Source organism: Gossypium arboreum, chromosome 2 (genome assembly GCF_025698485.1).
Source record: "Gossypium arboreum isolate Shixiya-1 chromosome 2, ASM2569848v2, whole genome shotgun sequence".
In the NCBI taxonomy this organism is placed as follows: Eukaryota; Viridiplantae; Streptophyta; class Magnoliopsida; order Malvales; family Malvaceae; genus Gossypium; species Gossypium arboreum.
Window position 1 is genome coordinate 835,115 of NC_069071.1, and position 12,947 is coordinate 848,061.

The following is a 12,947-nucleotide window of genomic DNA, read 5'->3' on the forward strand; positions in this document are numbered from 1 at the left end:
CACCTAATTATTCACTTTTGACATTTTTCCTTACCAGATGGCTGATGATAGTGGTGGCTTTTGAAAATAGCATAATAGCAATTTAATCCTCAAGATTTATAAATTATATTAATTTAGTTTTGATTTTAAAAAAATTAATCCTCAACATTTACAATGTGCAAGTTGTTTTTTTTTTTTTTTTTGCAATTTTGCTGTTCTTTGTGACATTGAAGATTAATTTTTTAAAAAAATAAGAAAAAGATGAATTGGGTGTTACCATTTCTTTGTACATTTTCAATCAAATTTAGCCGATAAATTTGTTTTTAAGTTTTTTAGGTGAAAAAGTCACAAAGAAAAGCAAAATTGTAAAAAAAAGATTAAATTACATCATGTGTAAGTACTGAGAGTTAGTTTTTTTTTAGTATCAAGGTTAAATTGACACAATGTATAAATATTGAGTGCTAAAGTTGTTATTATGCCAATTTCTAAAGCAGTTAATTGGTGACCAAAAAGACAAAAATAGAATAGTTAGATGACCAAATAAAAAAATTACTAGTACTTAAGAAACTATTTTATAACTTTTTCATAGTTGAATGATTATCAATATAGTTTATCTTAAAACGTTATTATTGTCTATTAAAGTGAATTGAGTTAAAATTTGATTTTTCTTTAAACAAATATTGTAGTATCAGTCGACAATGTTTTTGGAACTAAGAAAACAAGGTCAGCATCTTTTGGTTGTATTTGTCTGTGTTTTTTAGCTGTAAAAAAATTACACAAGGTGTTGCAGAAAACATTAAAGACAACTTGAAATATTGTCATTTAGATTGCACACAAGGCTTTCCAAAAATAAAATATATTCCATTTGACACTAAATGCTTTATGCTTTTGTTTGGATTATTTAAGGTTTGGTTTCGAATTATTCGTGTTTGAGATTTGAGTTATTTGAATTGTTTAAGATTACTTATTCGGGTCATTTTAAATTTGAGTATTTTGGATTTTAGTTAATTAGGATTCAAACTGGATAGATAAATATTATTAATTTTTTATAATTAAATCAAATTGAGTCGATCTTATATTCAAATTAAGTTTTTAAGTTTGGGTAAGATGATTTGGTATCTTAAATGTAAAGATATTGCTATTTAAGGGGACGAAGAGTGCATAAATTACAAATTTTTTATTTGACAATTTTCTAAACTAAACATGTTCCGATCAAATTTTAATTTTAAAAAATGTTTTTAATAAAAGTAAGTATTTGATGCATTATTCATACATGAATCTCCTACACCGTTAATGAATCATAGCAAACGAGATATATAAAACTACCATGGAAACTATCATAGTATGCGTTTTGCTTCCTTTTCTTACAAAAGGATAAGTTGATCCATATACATTAGATTAATGAGTAAACTGATTATTTCTGTTAAAAATTTCATCCATGTCTATTATTAAAAGTCTACGTAGCTAACGGAATAATCAAAGAGTTACATGTGATGTGCGATGTATATCTCATGTTGACATACAATGACAAGTTTTTAATAGTAAAAATGAATAAAATTTTTAATAAAAAGATCAATTTACTCCTTGATTTACTATAAGGGATTAATTTACCCATTTTTTCCAATAAATAGAACAAAATACAATTGACTTCTAATACGGGATTCGATGGTATTTTTACCGCAAAACAACAATTTGTTATTAGTATTACCAAAAAAAAAACTTGTAATAAACACTTATAAACTGTCTTGCATATGATTGAAAAATGGATTAATATAGTGAGATTCATGGATTTAATTCAATCAATGTATTTACAATTATATTACAAGTAAATCCTATTACAAAGAGTGATTAGATATAATGTCATAAAAATGGGTATCTTTCACACTGTTTGGAGAGAAGAAGCTTTTGTTGCTATAGTGGATAACCAATCCACCAAAGCCTTATTCGCAAGTTCTGGGACTTCATCGTGCGGACAGTGTCCCGCCTTTAGGTTTACGAGTGTTGTGTTCGGGTAGAATTCTTTGATCCGATTAGCCTTTGCTGGACCGACCCAAGGATCTAAGTCACCCCACAGCAACAGCAACGGACATGTTAGCTTGCTCAAGAAGCTGTCTAAGGTGTACTCGGTTTGATTCAGCATGAACCGTGTCATCAACCTGCGGTTAACCAATGGGACCAAATAGTGAAATCGAATGAATGTGGGATAAAACGCATATGAACCGGTGGCAACAGCTCATTTTTCCAAGTTTTTTCATGTATTAAGAGCTAGGGGAGAAGCTAAAGATGAATCATAAATTTTTGGAGGGTCAAACTGCAAAATTATCATTATATTAACTTGTAATCTTTTAGATTTTGAAGGGGATACAAGGCAATTTTACCATTTCTGGGCAGCCTTAGCCGCCGCCTCCCTGTCTACGCCCCTATTAGGAGGCTTTATATTCCTATAATCATGTTTGAATATGCTTTGGATACGGGTTCCAACATGATTACTTTAAGAATAATAAAAGAGTCGGATTGCATTTTGCCCCTCTATTAAGAAAATGTGTAAATTAATTATTGTACATTAGATGAAAGAGTAAAAGAGTCGTTCTATTAAAAAATTCATCTATTTCTATTGTTAAAACCTGACCCATGTACGTAAGCATACCACATGTAACTATCTGATTATTCCGCCAGTCACTTTAACATTAAAATTGGATGAATTTTTTAATAGAAAAAATCAGTTTGCTCTTCAATCTATTTTCTTTATTAAAGGGCATAAAATGTAATTTAACTCCTAATATAGAGATTTCCATGATACTTTTACCGTTTGAATATGCTTTGGACATGGGCTTCAAACACTGATAACTTTGAGAATAATAAAAGAGTCGGAACAACGTAAGTACCTATAGTACACTTCTCCAGCGTTGGGATCATCCGCAGGCATTTTAATGGATTCCACGAGATAATCATCCACATTGGAGGTATTGATATATACCTGCATTACGAAACCGATGCGATATTAAAAATGTACGATAATCAGTGAAGAACCTGATTAATTGAAGCTGCAAGTAACTTGCATTTTTTAGGACGGATTCGATCCGAGTTGGTTGCTTCGCTTGCCAGAATAAAATCTGAAGGACTACACGTTGGAAAACTTCCTTCAATGGCTTTAAAACAAATTTCTGCAGGAATGTTTCCTCAGATTCCGTGGTTTTAGCCTTCGCGTCTCCAAACTGTCCTGCGGAGTTCAGTAATGCTAGGCCAACCACTTGTTCAGGCAACCCCACCGCTGCAACCAAAGCCGTGAACCCTCCAAGACTGAAATTTACAATGAACAAAAAGACTGTCACAAGGGATGCATATATCTAAATTCGCAGATAAAGCGACAACGGGCATCTAGTATGAGAAACCTCTAAACCTGACTCGGAGGATGAATGTATCCTCATCATACAGCAAAACAAAACCAGCAGTCAAGTAGATTACTTTTGATCTTATAGATATTGTAATCTAATACACCGGTGATCATTTGAAGATACATGAACAATGGTACCAGCTTGAGGGACCAAACCGAATTTTCTGGACAAGGAACTCAATGAAACACAAAGAAAGAAAGTAAAGCTCACAGCAAGCTTTATACTAATGCAAATTTCGGAATTTTGACAGTAAAGATGAAGCTCTTAGCATGGAAACTACATCAATTGGGTAAAAATACAATGGAGGCCCTTATACTAGGAGTTGGATTGCATTTTGTCCCTTCTACTCAAAAATAGGCAAATTAGTCCCTGTAAATTAAATTAAAGAGCAAACTAGTTTTTATGTTAAAAAATTCTTTCATTTTTATGGTTAAAAACTGATTTTTGTATGTCAAAATAAGGTATACATGGCATCAAGTGATTCTATCAACTACGCAAGTTTTTAACAATAGAATGGATAGAAATTTTTAACAAAATTAGTTTGCTCTTCAATATCATGTATAATGACTAATTTATCTATTTTTTGAGTAAAAGAGGCAAAATGCAATTTCACTCCTAGTATAGGGGCTTCCATGATACTTTTACCTCATCAATTGCCATCGAAGCTTGGTGTTGAGTGGCTATTCAGACTCATATGCGAATAGCATTTAAAATAACCGTGCAGTTAAGATTATAAGTCATGAGAGATAACTATTAACTAGTTCTCGATTGCTACCTGTTTCCGACTAAAACTGTCGGCTCTTTTACGATCTCCTTCAAAAAATCGACAACTTGATCTCTCCATATCATCGCATCGTACTCGATAATCGCTTTCTCGCTCCACCCAAATCCTAGCAAGTCTACGGCATAAACTTTGTATTTTTTAGCCAATTCAGGTATGTTGTACCTACGAAAGTTAGAAAAACATAACGATCATTTAAGGCATATATGATGTAGAACCCGAGATCACAACAACGTTTCGAGCCTCTAATTCTACTCGTTCCATTTTCACCAGAAACTGTGATTAAATATAAAATCAAAAGGTACACTATTTACAGTTCAAACAACCAAAAATCGATCCGGAAGTAGTTTGGGTCAGTAGCTACTCAAACCCTTTTCAACTACTCGGATTAATATGAGCATTAGATAGCAAACCTCCAATGAAAAGCTGAAGCACCAAATCCATGAATAAGAACAATAGGGAATCCTTCTCCTTGTACTACGTAATGTATTTTCCGACCACGCCATGTCCAAAAATTGTATCCATCTGGCTTGAACGGTAATCTCTCAACTCCTAAACCAAAAAAAAAAGAAAAAGAAAACCTAAATTCAGCAAAAGAAAATCACAAAAATAGATCAAAATTCTTTGTTCTTGAAAGGAAATGTATATTCCCGAAATGCAGCTTAGGTACAACAATCTCAACTTTAGACAGAACAAAACCTAGTTATGGTCCAACAATAGTTTGGTCTTAATCTAAGACAGAACACACAATTTCTCAGCTAAAGACCACCCAATGTATTTTCCAACCGCGCCATGTCTGGAAATTGTATCCCTCGGGCACAAAACCAAAATTAAGCCAAAAGAAATCCCAAGAATATAGAAAAATTCTTTGTTCATAAAAGGAATTCTATATTTCCAAAATGCAGCTTAGGTACAATCTCAACTCTAGACTGCCTTATGTGAAACAAAACCTGGTTACGGTCCAACAATAGGTTGGTCTTAAACTAAAGATAGAACACAATTTCTCAGCTAAAGATTGCCCTATGTATTCTGACCGTGCCATGTCCAGATATTGTATCCGTCCGGCCTGAACGGTAATCTCTCCCCAGAATTCTATATTCCAAAAATGCAGCTTAAGTACAACAATCTCAACTCTAGACTGTCCTATGTGAACAAAACTGAGTTATGATCCAATTGGCCTTAATCTAAGACAGAACACACAATTTCTTAGCTAAAGACTGCCCTATCTATTTTCCGACAGCGCCATGTCCAGATATTGTATCAGTCCGGCTTGAACAGTAATCTCTCCAAAGAATTCTATATTCCCAAAATGCAGCTTAGGTACAGCAATCTCAACTATAGACTGTCCTATGTGAATAAAACCTAGTTATGGACCAATTGGTCTTAATCTATGACATCACAATTTTCTCAGCCAAAAAACTACTACTTCTGCAAGAACCCTAATTCCATTAAACAAACCCAGAGTTCAAAAAGCAAAGAACAATTTAACCATGGTTAAAAAAGGATAAAATATGTCACAAGTCCCTGTACTCTTCAAGAATTTGGAATTTAATACCTATACTTTTATTTTCAGGAATTTAATCCTTTTAGTTTCCAGATTACAGAATTTAAGTCCAATCGTTAACATTGTAGTTTTTCTTTGGTTAAGTGTGACATTTTGAAATAAAAAATAATTAGTAATTAAAAAAAATGATGCTATAATGAACTTGAATCTACCAAAATGATCTGAATTTTAAAATCTAGAAAAGTAAATTAACTAAATTCCTGAAAATAAAAATATCTAAATTTACAAAGAGTAGAGCGAGTTATGGCATATTATAATCTTTAAAATGAAAAACTAACCTTGAACAGGTTCACTGGTCAAAGAAGATCCCACAACTGAGAGACCAGATGCCACAATCCCCTTCAAAGCAAAACCCCTCCTGTTTATCATCTCACATTTGCTTCCTTCAAGTACAATGGCAGATTAAACAATAAAGTAAACAAAACCTCCAAATTTTAAAAGAAGAAGAAGAAGAAGAAGAAGAAGAAGAAGAAGAGGATTTTGAGCTCAAAATTAGCTTACTTGGTTGAAAATTGATTCTTGAAGGAGCAAAGAACCTGTTAGAGATTGGGTTTAAAATTTCAGTCCTAACTGGAGGTGAGACACCACATGAAGAAGATGAAGACATGTTTTCTAAAACTAAAACCCCTGAAACTAACAAAGGAGAAGCCTTTAATTAATGGCTGAGAAGGGGAAAAATTGGGGTTTTTAAGAACATGAATGAGAGACATTGAAAGATACAAAAGGATGATATTTAAAGACATGGTTTTTAAAGGTTTAAGGTTCTATGCCGGCCATTTCTGTGGTTGCTGTAACTTTGAGGAGTTGTGGCTAAGTCCAAGCCATGCACCGGAGTTTTGATTTTTTTCCCTCTATAAATCTTTCCAATTTTCAGACATTTTTAGATTATTTACGAGGTTTTTACTCTATTTATTACAATTACAAATTACAATTGATTGCACAATAATGAAAAATCTCGGAAAATTCCATGTCCGTATGAATCCAAAGGGTACCTTTGAAAAGGAATTCCACACACATATCTTGCTGACCAATTAAAAAAGAGGTTTAATTTTGATTTTAATCCCCCTTCTATATTAAAATTTGATATTTAATATAAAAGTGTCCTCATTTTTAGTTTTTTTTTTTTTTGGGGGGGGGTGTGAGGGATAAGGATTTTTTAAAATTTGTAAAATTTCCAATAATTTTTAAGTTTTATTTACGATTTAATCTTTAAACTACACCCATTTTCTCAATTTAATATTTATAGGCCGATCAACGCTTAATCAATGGCCACATAATCAATATGCATGACATGTTTTATTTGTTGAATATGCTACCTATTTTTTAATACCATCAATTTTTGGGCTAAAAATCATAACCAAGTAATAGTTTAATTACCAAAATGGAAAAAAATTAAATTCTAAAATGAAAATAAATATAATTAACGGGTTAAATCATGAATAAAGTCGATTTTTAAATCAAAGTTATAATATTTCAAAGATGAAATAACGATGCGAAGCAGGAATTTTGCTATACACTTGAAAAAAGGTTATACCAAAATATTCTTTCAAGATTAAATTTTATAACTTTTCATAATTAAGTAATTAAAAAATTTACTAATAGTTAAATGATATTTTATAACTTGTCGTAATTGGATAAAAAAAAAAATTAATAATTGAATAACTACTAATGTAATTTACCTTAAAAAATTTTGCTCGATAGTCTGTCCTTTGTTATTGTAAGGTTGTGAAACATAGTGTGCCATTTTCTTTGGGGTTACTCAGCTTTGTAGTTGTTTCACATCTTTTTCGCCTAATAATGTGTTCAAACCTTAGAAACCTCATTGAATATATTGACTATTATGAAGCTTCCTTGCTTTTTGAGAGTTAAAGTCACTTATGTTGCTTCTTCGATTTCTTTGATCTCTCTTCTTGTCCATGATGAACACATTGAGATTTCTTTTCAGGTCTAAATTTTTGGGTACCAAGTTCACCATATTCGACAGTCAATCGCCTTGTGACTCGATAATCCCATTAACTTCCCGATCAAATCTTAGATTCAATTTCAAGCAGGTTTCTCCAAGATTACCAGCATGCAACTACAGCATAGGTGCCATTACCTACGAGCTCAACGTATTTCGAGCACAAGGACCATGGAGAATGCATCATTTTTTGTACTCAATTCCTGACTCAGTTATTCAGGAAGGAGGCACTGCTCTGACACCATCAGCATTTATGCAATCCTTCGATGAATCGATGATAGACATCAGCTCCCCAAGGCTCCCGGCCACATTGGTATTCTCTCTTGGCTCAGGAGAGCCATTAACCCTTAAAAACAAGGCTCCTATGAACAGTTACAGTGCTGGTGCCTTAACTTCAGAGGGCGTGTGACCACGGCTTCTGTTAAGAATTTCCAGCTTGTTGCAGCTCTTGATCAATCCCATAACGTATCACCTGAAGAGCAAGAGAAGGTAGTCTTACAGTTTGGGAACATCAGAAAGGATATCTTCACCATGGATTATGGATACCCTCTATCTGCTTTCCAAGCCTTTGCAATCTGCCTAAGCAGCTTCGACACCAAACCAGCTTGTCAATGATCACTATTGGTTAGAGATCCCCAACTAGCCTTGTATGTACTTTTATCATCTTAGAATCAAATCTAAGCTAACAACAAATTGTCTATATCCACTTGATTTGTTTTGGGGGACAAACTCTATTTGAACACACTTGGGAGCTTCCTTATCTTAGTATCATCCCAGCCGAAACTCATCTGAACCGAAAATGAACCAAGGCCTATAATACAATCAGCTGCCCTACTAAAGCAATGCCCGGAATCCAGGGACCTATCAACATATATGAGAGCAATACATAATATTCCAAAGTATACCAGATGATTTGAATCTCAAGTTGGAATATGCATTCCCAACTTCAATATTTCAAATGATGATAAAACTTTGGATTAAATACGATATATGACATGGGAACACAAGGAAAAAGGAAATTGGTGTGCAGAGTGACAAATCAAAACTATATGGACTTTTCTTGAATAATAGAATGTCACAATGTCTAAAGACAGAGGAAAATGATCAGAAAAGAACCCGAAATGGGATACTATCAAAGCTAGTACCATCTGAACAGCACAAGCACAAGGGAGTGAATACTGACAATATCATTCTCTTTTTGTTCCTACCAACATTGAGAGATTTACAGACTCCTCATAGTTCTAACGAGCTCGTATCTCTTCTATCAGAGACAATATTCTACATTTCATATGCCATGTTCATTTCTACCCCAAACTAGCTATTACGTCACATCTATTACCTCACAGTGGAGTATGTAATGAATTCCCTTGACGTAAACTGGAATGGTTGGTGTGGAATAGGATTCCTGCAATAGAGCATTTAAACATCAAAACAAGTATAAATTCAAACATTGGTGATCCAGAATGGTAAAAGTACTATGAAGGCCTTTGTACTAGGAGTCAGATTGCCCTTTCTACTCAAAAAATGGGCAAATTAGTCCTTATACATTAGATCAAAGAGCAAACTGGTCCTTCTGTTAAAAATTTCATCCATTTCTACTGTTCAAAATTGGTCCCTGTATGTCAGCTATGCTAGTTTTTAACAATAGAAATGGATGAAATTTTTAATTGAAAGGAGTAAATAATTTACTTTTTGATATAACGTACAAGATGTAATTTGCCTATTTTTTTAGTAAGGGGGCCAAAATGCAATCTAAGCCCTAGTATAGGGGCCTCTATGGTACTTTTACCTCCAAAAACTTATGCACAAAAAAGACGTTTATGATGTATGGTACATACGGTCGAGGTCCATAAACTTTGATCTGGCGAACATGAGTATCTCTCCCGTTAAGGTGATTTGACAAAACCACAATTTGCAACATAAATGTATTGACAAAAGTTTCACTGCAAGACATTTTCATTAATCAATCAGTGCACAAAATAAATCTCTGCTTGCTAAGTGCAATTTTCTCAATAATTATGTAGTATATGCATCTTTGTGCTCAATTTGCAAATTGTTTATATTAACTAACAGCAGAATAGTAATACAGAACTAACTACTAACATTGTTACTTAAACAAACAAGGATACAAAATGGTGAAACATCTCCGTTTGTTTTGACTTTTGATCCATACTATGTCTTCAATGGCACTCCACATAGTACCAAAGAAGAATTTCCAAAGATTTTTGAAAAAAGCAATGAATTAGTATCTTAAACATGATTAACAGTATAGCAGCCAACAAGAGAAACAAGATCAATTCAAATAATTCGAAAAAAGTTGCACTGAAACAAGCTTTTTTCTCACTCACCGGGGATCATTTCCAGATAATGAAAGATAAACCCAACCAGTAGGCTTGACAAGTTCCACAGTTTTAATCTCCTATAGAGAAACATTCACATACAAATTAAACAACATCGTAAAGATCTTACAGCCACTATTCGGAAAAAAAAAAAAAAAGACACAACAATAACAACAAAGAAGATAGTACATTATATACCTTCAAGTTATGAAAGCCATCACCAGCTCGAATAGAGATCTTACTTGGTGTGTAGCTCTCATCAAGCTTGAAATCCACATAAAGTACAACTAGCTTCAAAAATCCATCATCAAGAGTTAATAAAAAAAAATTTATTCAAACAAAAGTAAAATTCTCCATTACCTGCAATTTAACTTTCTTCTGGAACTGAATGTTAACTAAATGAGGCTGGGCACCATCTGATCTGAAAAACCAATTTAAAAAAATGAAAACAAGTGAGAATCGAAAGTAAAGTTGGGTCAAAATTTGGGAACAGATTTACGTGTTTTTAACTGCCAATAGGTTTCGAGATTGTCGTCACGGAGAGAAGAGACGCCATTGCCAGTTTTACAAGAGCTGACACTCCAAGCTGCTTTTTTGCCCATCTCTCTCAGGTCATCTTCAACGATTAGGTGTTGGTTTCCTCCTGTGATCTTCCCTTCTTCTTCCGATTCTGAAGATTCCGTAGCCATTTTTGAAATTGAAAAACCCTAATTTGACTTTTTTTGAAATCCCCGCTAATGCTAAAGGCCCTCCCAAAATATAAACAGCCATTTAAAAGTTAGGAAAACAGGATTGGTGTCTAATTAAATTATTGTTATTAAAAAGTTATTTTATTTAAACATTAAAATTAATTGTTATTAAAAAATTTTAAAACTACAATTTTTTTGTCAAAATGGTATATTTTACCTAAATGATTATAAAGAAGTGACATAAATGAAAGAAAAAATAAAAATAAAAAACATGTTGGAGGACTTATTTTGAAATATTGAATATATTATATAATTTTTAAACATATTGGAGGACTTATTTAAAATATAATTTGTAGAACACCAATAAATTTTATATAAGATTGAGGAGGGGTTTATGTTGCAATTTTCCCCTTAATTATTTATTTATTTTCATGCAACATGCAAATTTTTATAATAAGAACACATTAGAAATCTAAGTACCTTGATATACATATAATATAAAAATAAAAGGTAAACTGTATTATTAGTCATTCAACTACATTTTTTTATTTTTGATCACCCAACTATAAAAATTTACAAAATTATCACTTAATTTTTTTTTTTTGATTACCACCTGACTAACCTAGAAATGAAAACACCCAAAAATAAAAATAGTTGGATGACCAAAAAAGATAATTTTGGCTAATACTTGAGTGACCATTTTGTAACATTTCATAGTTGAGTAACCAAAAAAGAAAATTACTAATAGTTGATGATCATTTTGTAACTTTTCATAGTTGAGTGACTAAAATCAAAAACAAAAACATAGTTGGGTGACTATTAATGTAGTTTACCCAAAAATAATTAAATTTTAGTTGAAATGTTGGAAAACATAGTGTTTAAAGTTCAAATATTTTGTGACTATATTTTTGTATTTTTTTCTATAAAAGATGTAAAAAGTTATATAAAAAGATAAAAACACCTCAAAATAATATACTCTACTTTGTAAATTCACTATATTTTAATCGTTGCTCCATTGAAATAGTGTCCCGTTAACTCGTGCCGCCAACTCAATTAAATCGTTAATTATTTTAATTAAAAATAAAAGTAAATTTATTTTAAGAAGAGATAAAGCAATGTTTAGATCCTAAACTTTTTTATTTACATAAGTCTTGAAATTTGATAATTGTTTTTCAATTTTATCCCCAAATTTGGATTCCATTGTGTGATGATATAACACTATGAGATTGTGTTATTTCACCACCTAATTTTTTCTTGTATTTTTTTAGATTTTATATAAAAAAGATTAAATCTCAAGTGATGATGTGGCACTTTGAGTAAGTAGCATGTCATCACACCTTAATATAATCCAAGTTCAAAGATCAAATTGAGACAAGTTGTCAAGTCCTGAGACTAATGTGGATAAAGAAAAGTTTAGGGGCTAAGTTGGATAAAAAACCTAAAAGCACTAAAACCATAATTAAACAAGAAAATTATTAAATAGAACCCAAACCATAATTAAACAAAAAGATTCTTAGATCACCTAATTATTACAGATTAATATAAAGAAGTCAAATTTCAGAAGGACTAAAGCCTGAATTAACCCAAAAGGGGTAAAACCAGAATTAAACCAAAAGTTTCAGAAAGACTAAAACGCTAGAGGAAGGGGTCGAACCTCCGACCTTATGGTTAACAGCCATACGCTCTAACCGACTGAGCTACTCCAGCACGTGATAAAACAGCAACTTTATTAAATATAAGTACTTTTCAGATGTCTATATATGTACGTATGAATATACATGTATGCTTGTGTTTTATTTGAGTGTTCTTCTTATACAGCTTGAAGCTCTTTGATCAAAATATAAGGTTATATATATACACGTATATATACCAAGTTCAATTTCTATGTGCAGACTCTGTTTATAATTTATTAAAAAGGAACTAAATATCTTTAGTTATAGTTACTAGTAATGACAAAGAAAAATTAGGGACTATATAAGATTTAGCAATAACATCCAAGAATTAAGAGTGCAAATAGCTTGAATAATTAATGTGTGTATTGAAGGTCCTCCATTAACTTTATATGGGGTATGCATGTCACCAAAATTTAGATACTTAGCCATCAACATTAAGGCTCCTCAATCCTCACTAACCCCACCATTGGGGCTATTGTCATCAATGCCAATTCATTGAAGTAACCTACCGACATCCATGTATATATCTATAGATATATGCCAATTCATTTAAGGCAACCATGTTTA

General features: G+C 32.3%; 2 protein-coding genes, 1 non-coding gene and 1 pseudogene across 4 annotated transcripts; 1 reads left to right on the forward strand and 3 right to left on the reverse strand.

The window, feature by feature from the left end:
- Positions 1 to 1,731: 1,731 nt before the first annotated feature.
- On the reverse strand, positions 1,732 to 6,653 carry LOC108471109 (pheophytinase, chloroplastic). Its single transcript, XM_017772700.2, has 7 exons — positions 6,221 to 6,653; positions 5,998 to 6,102; positions 4,569 to 4,707; positions 4,150 to 4,320; positions 3,039 to 3,279; positions 2,865 to 2,956; positions 1,732 to 2,135 (listed from the first exon to the last, which is right to left on the reverse strand). Exons 1-7 carry the CDS (start codon positions 6,324 to 6,326, stop codon positions 1,859 to 1,861), a joined length of 1,131 nt encoding a protein of 376 aa, XP_017628189.1. The 5' UTR covers positions 6,327 to 6,653; the 3' UTR covers positions 1,732 to 1,858.
- A 932-nt stretch (positions 6,654 to 7,585) lies between these two features.
- On the forward strand, positions 7,586 to 8,294 carry LOC108470195 (tubby-like F-box protein 5; annotated as a pseudogene).
- Positions 8,295 to 8,711: 417 nt separating this feature from the next.
- Positions 8,712 to 10,810, reverse strand: LOC108470203 (anaphase-promoting complex subunit 10). Of its 2 annotated transcripts, none has more exons than XM_017771481.2 (6): positions 10,529 to 10,810; positions 10,379 to 10,439; positions 10,217 to 10,282; positions 10,028 to 10,098; positions 9,518 to 9,622; positions 8,712 to 9,084 (listed from the first exon to the last, which is right to left on the reverse strand). In XM_017771481.2, exons 1-6 carry the CDS (start codon positions 10,705 to 10,707, stop codon positions 9,015 to 9,017), a joined length of 552 nt encoding a protein of 183 aa, XP_017626970.1. In that variant the 5' UTR covers positions 10,708 to 10,810; the 3' UTR covers positions 8,712 to 9,014. The 2 variants fall into 2 exon arrangements, with proteins under 2 accessions (XP_017626970.1, XP_017626966.1); XM_017771477.2 differs by having other exon boundaries at positions 10,217 to 10,309.
- A 1,530-nt stretch (positions 10,811 to 12,340) lies between these two features.
- On the reverse strand, positions 12,341 to 12,414 carry TRNAN-GUU (transfer RNA asparagine (anticodon GUU)). The gene has a single exon. It is a non-coding gene; the product is annotated as a tRNA-Asn (tRNA).
- Positions 12,415 to 12,947: the final 533 nt, after the last annotated feature.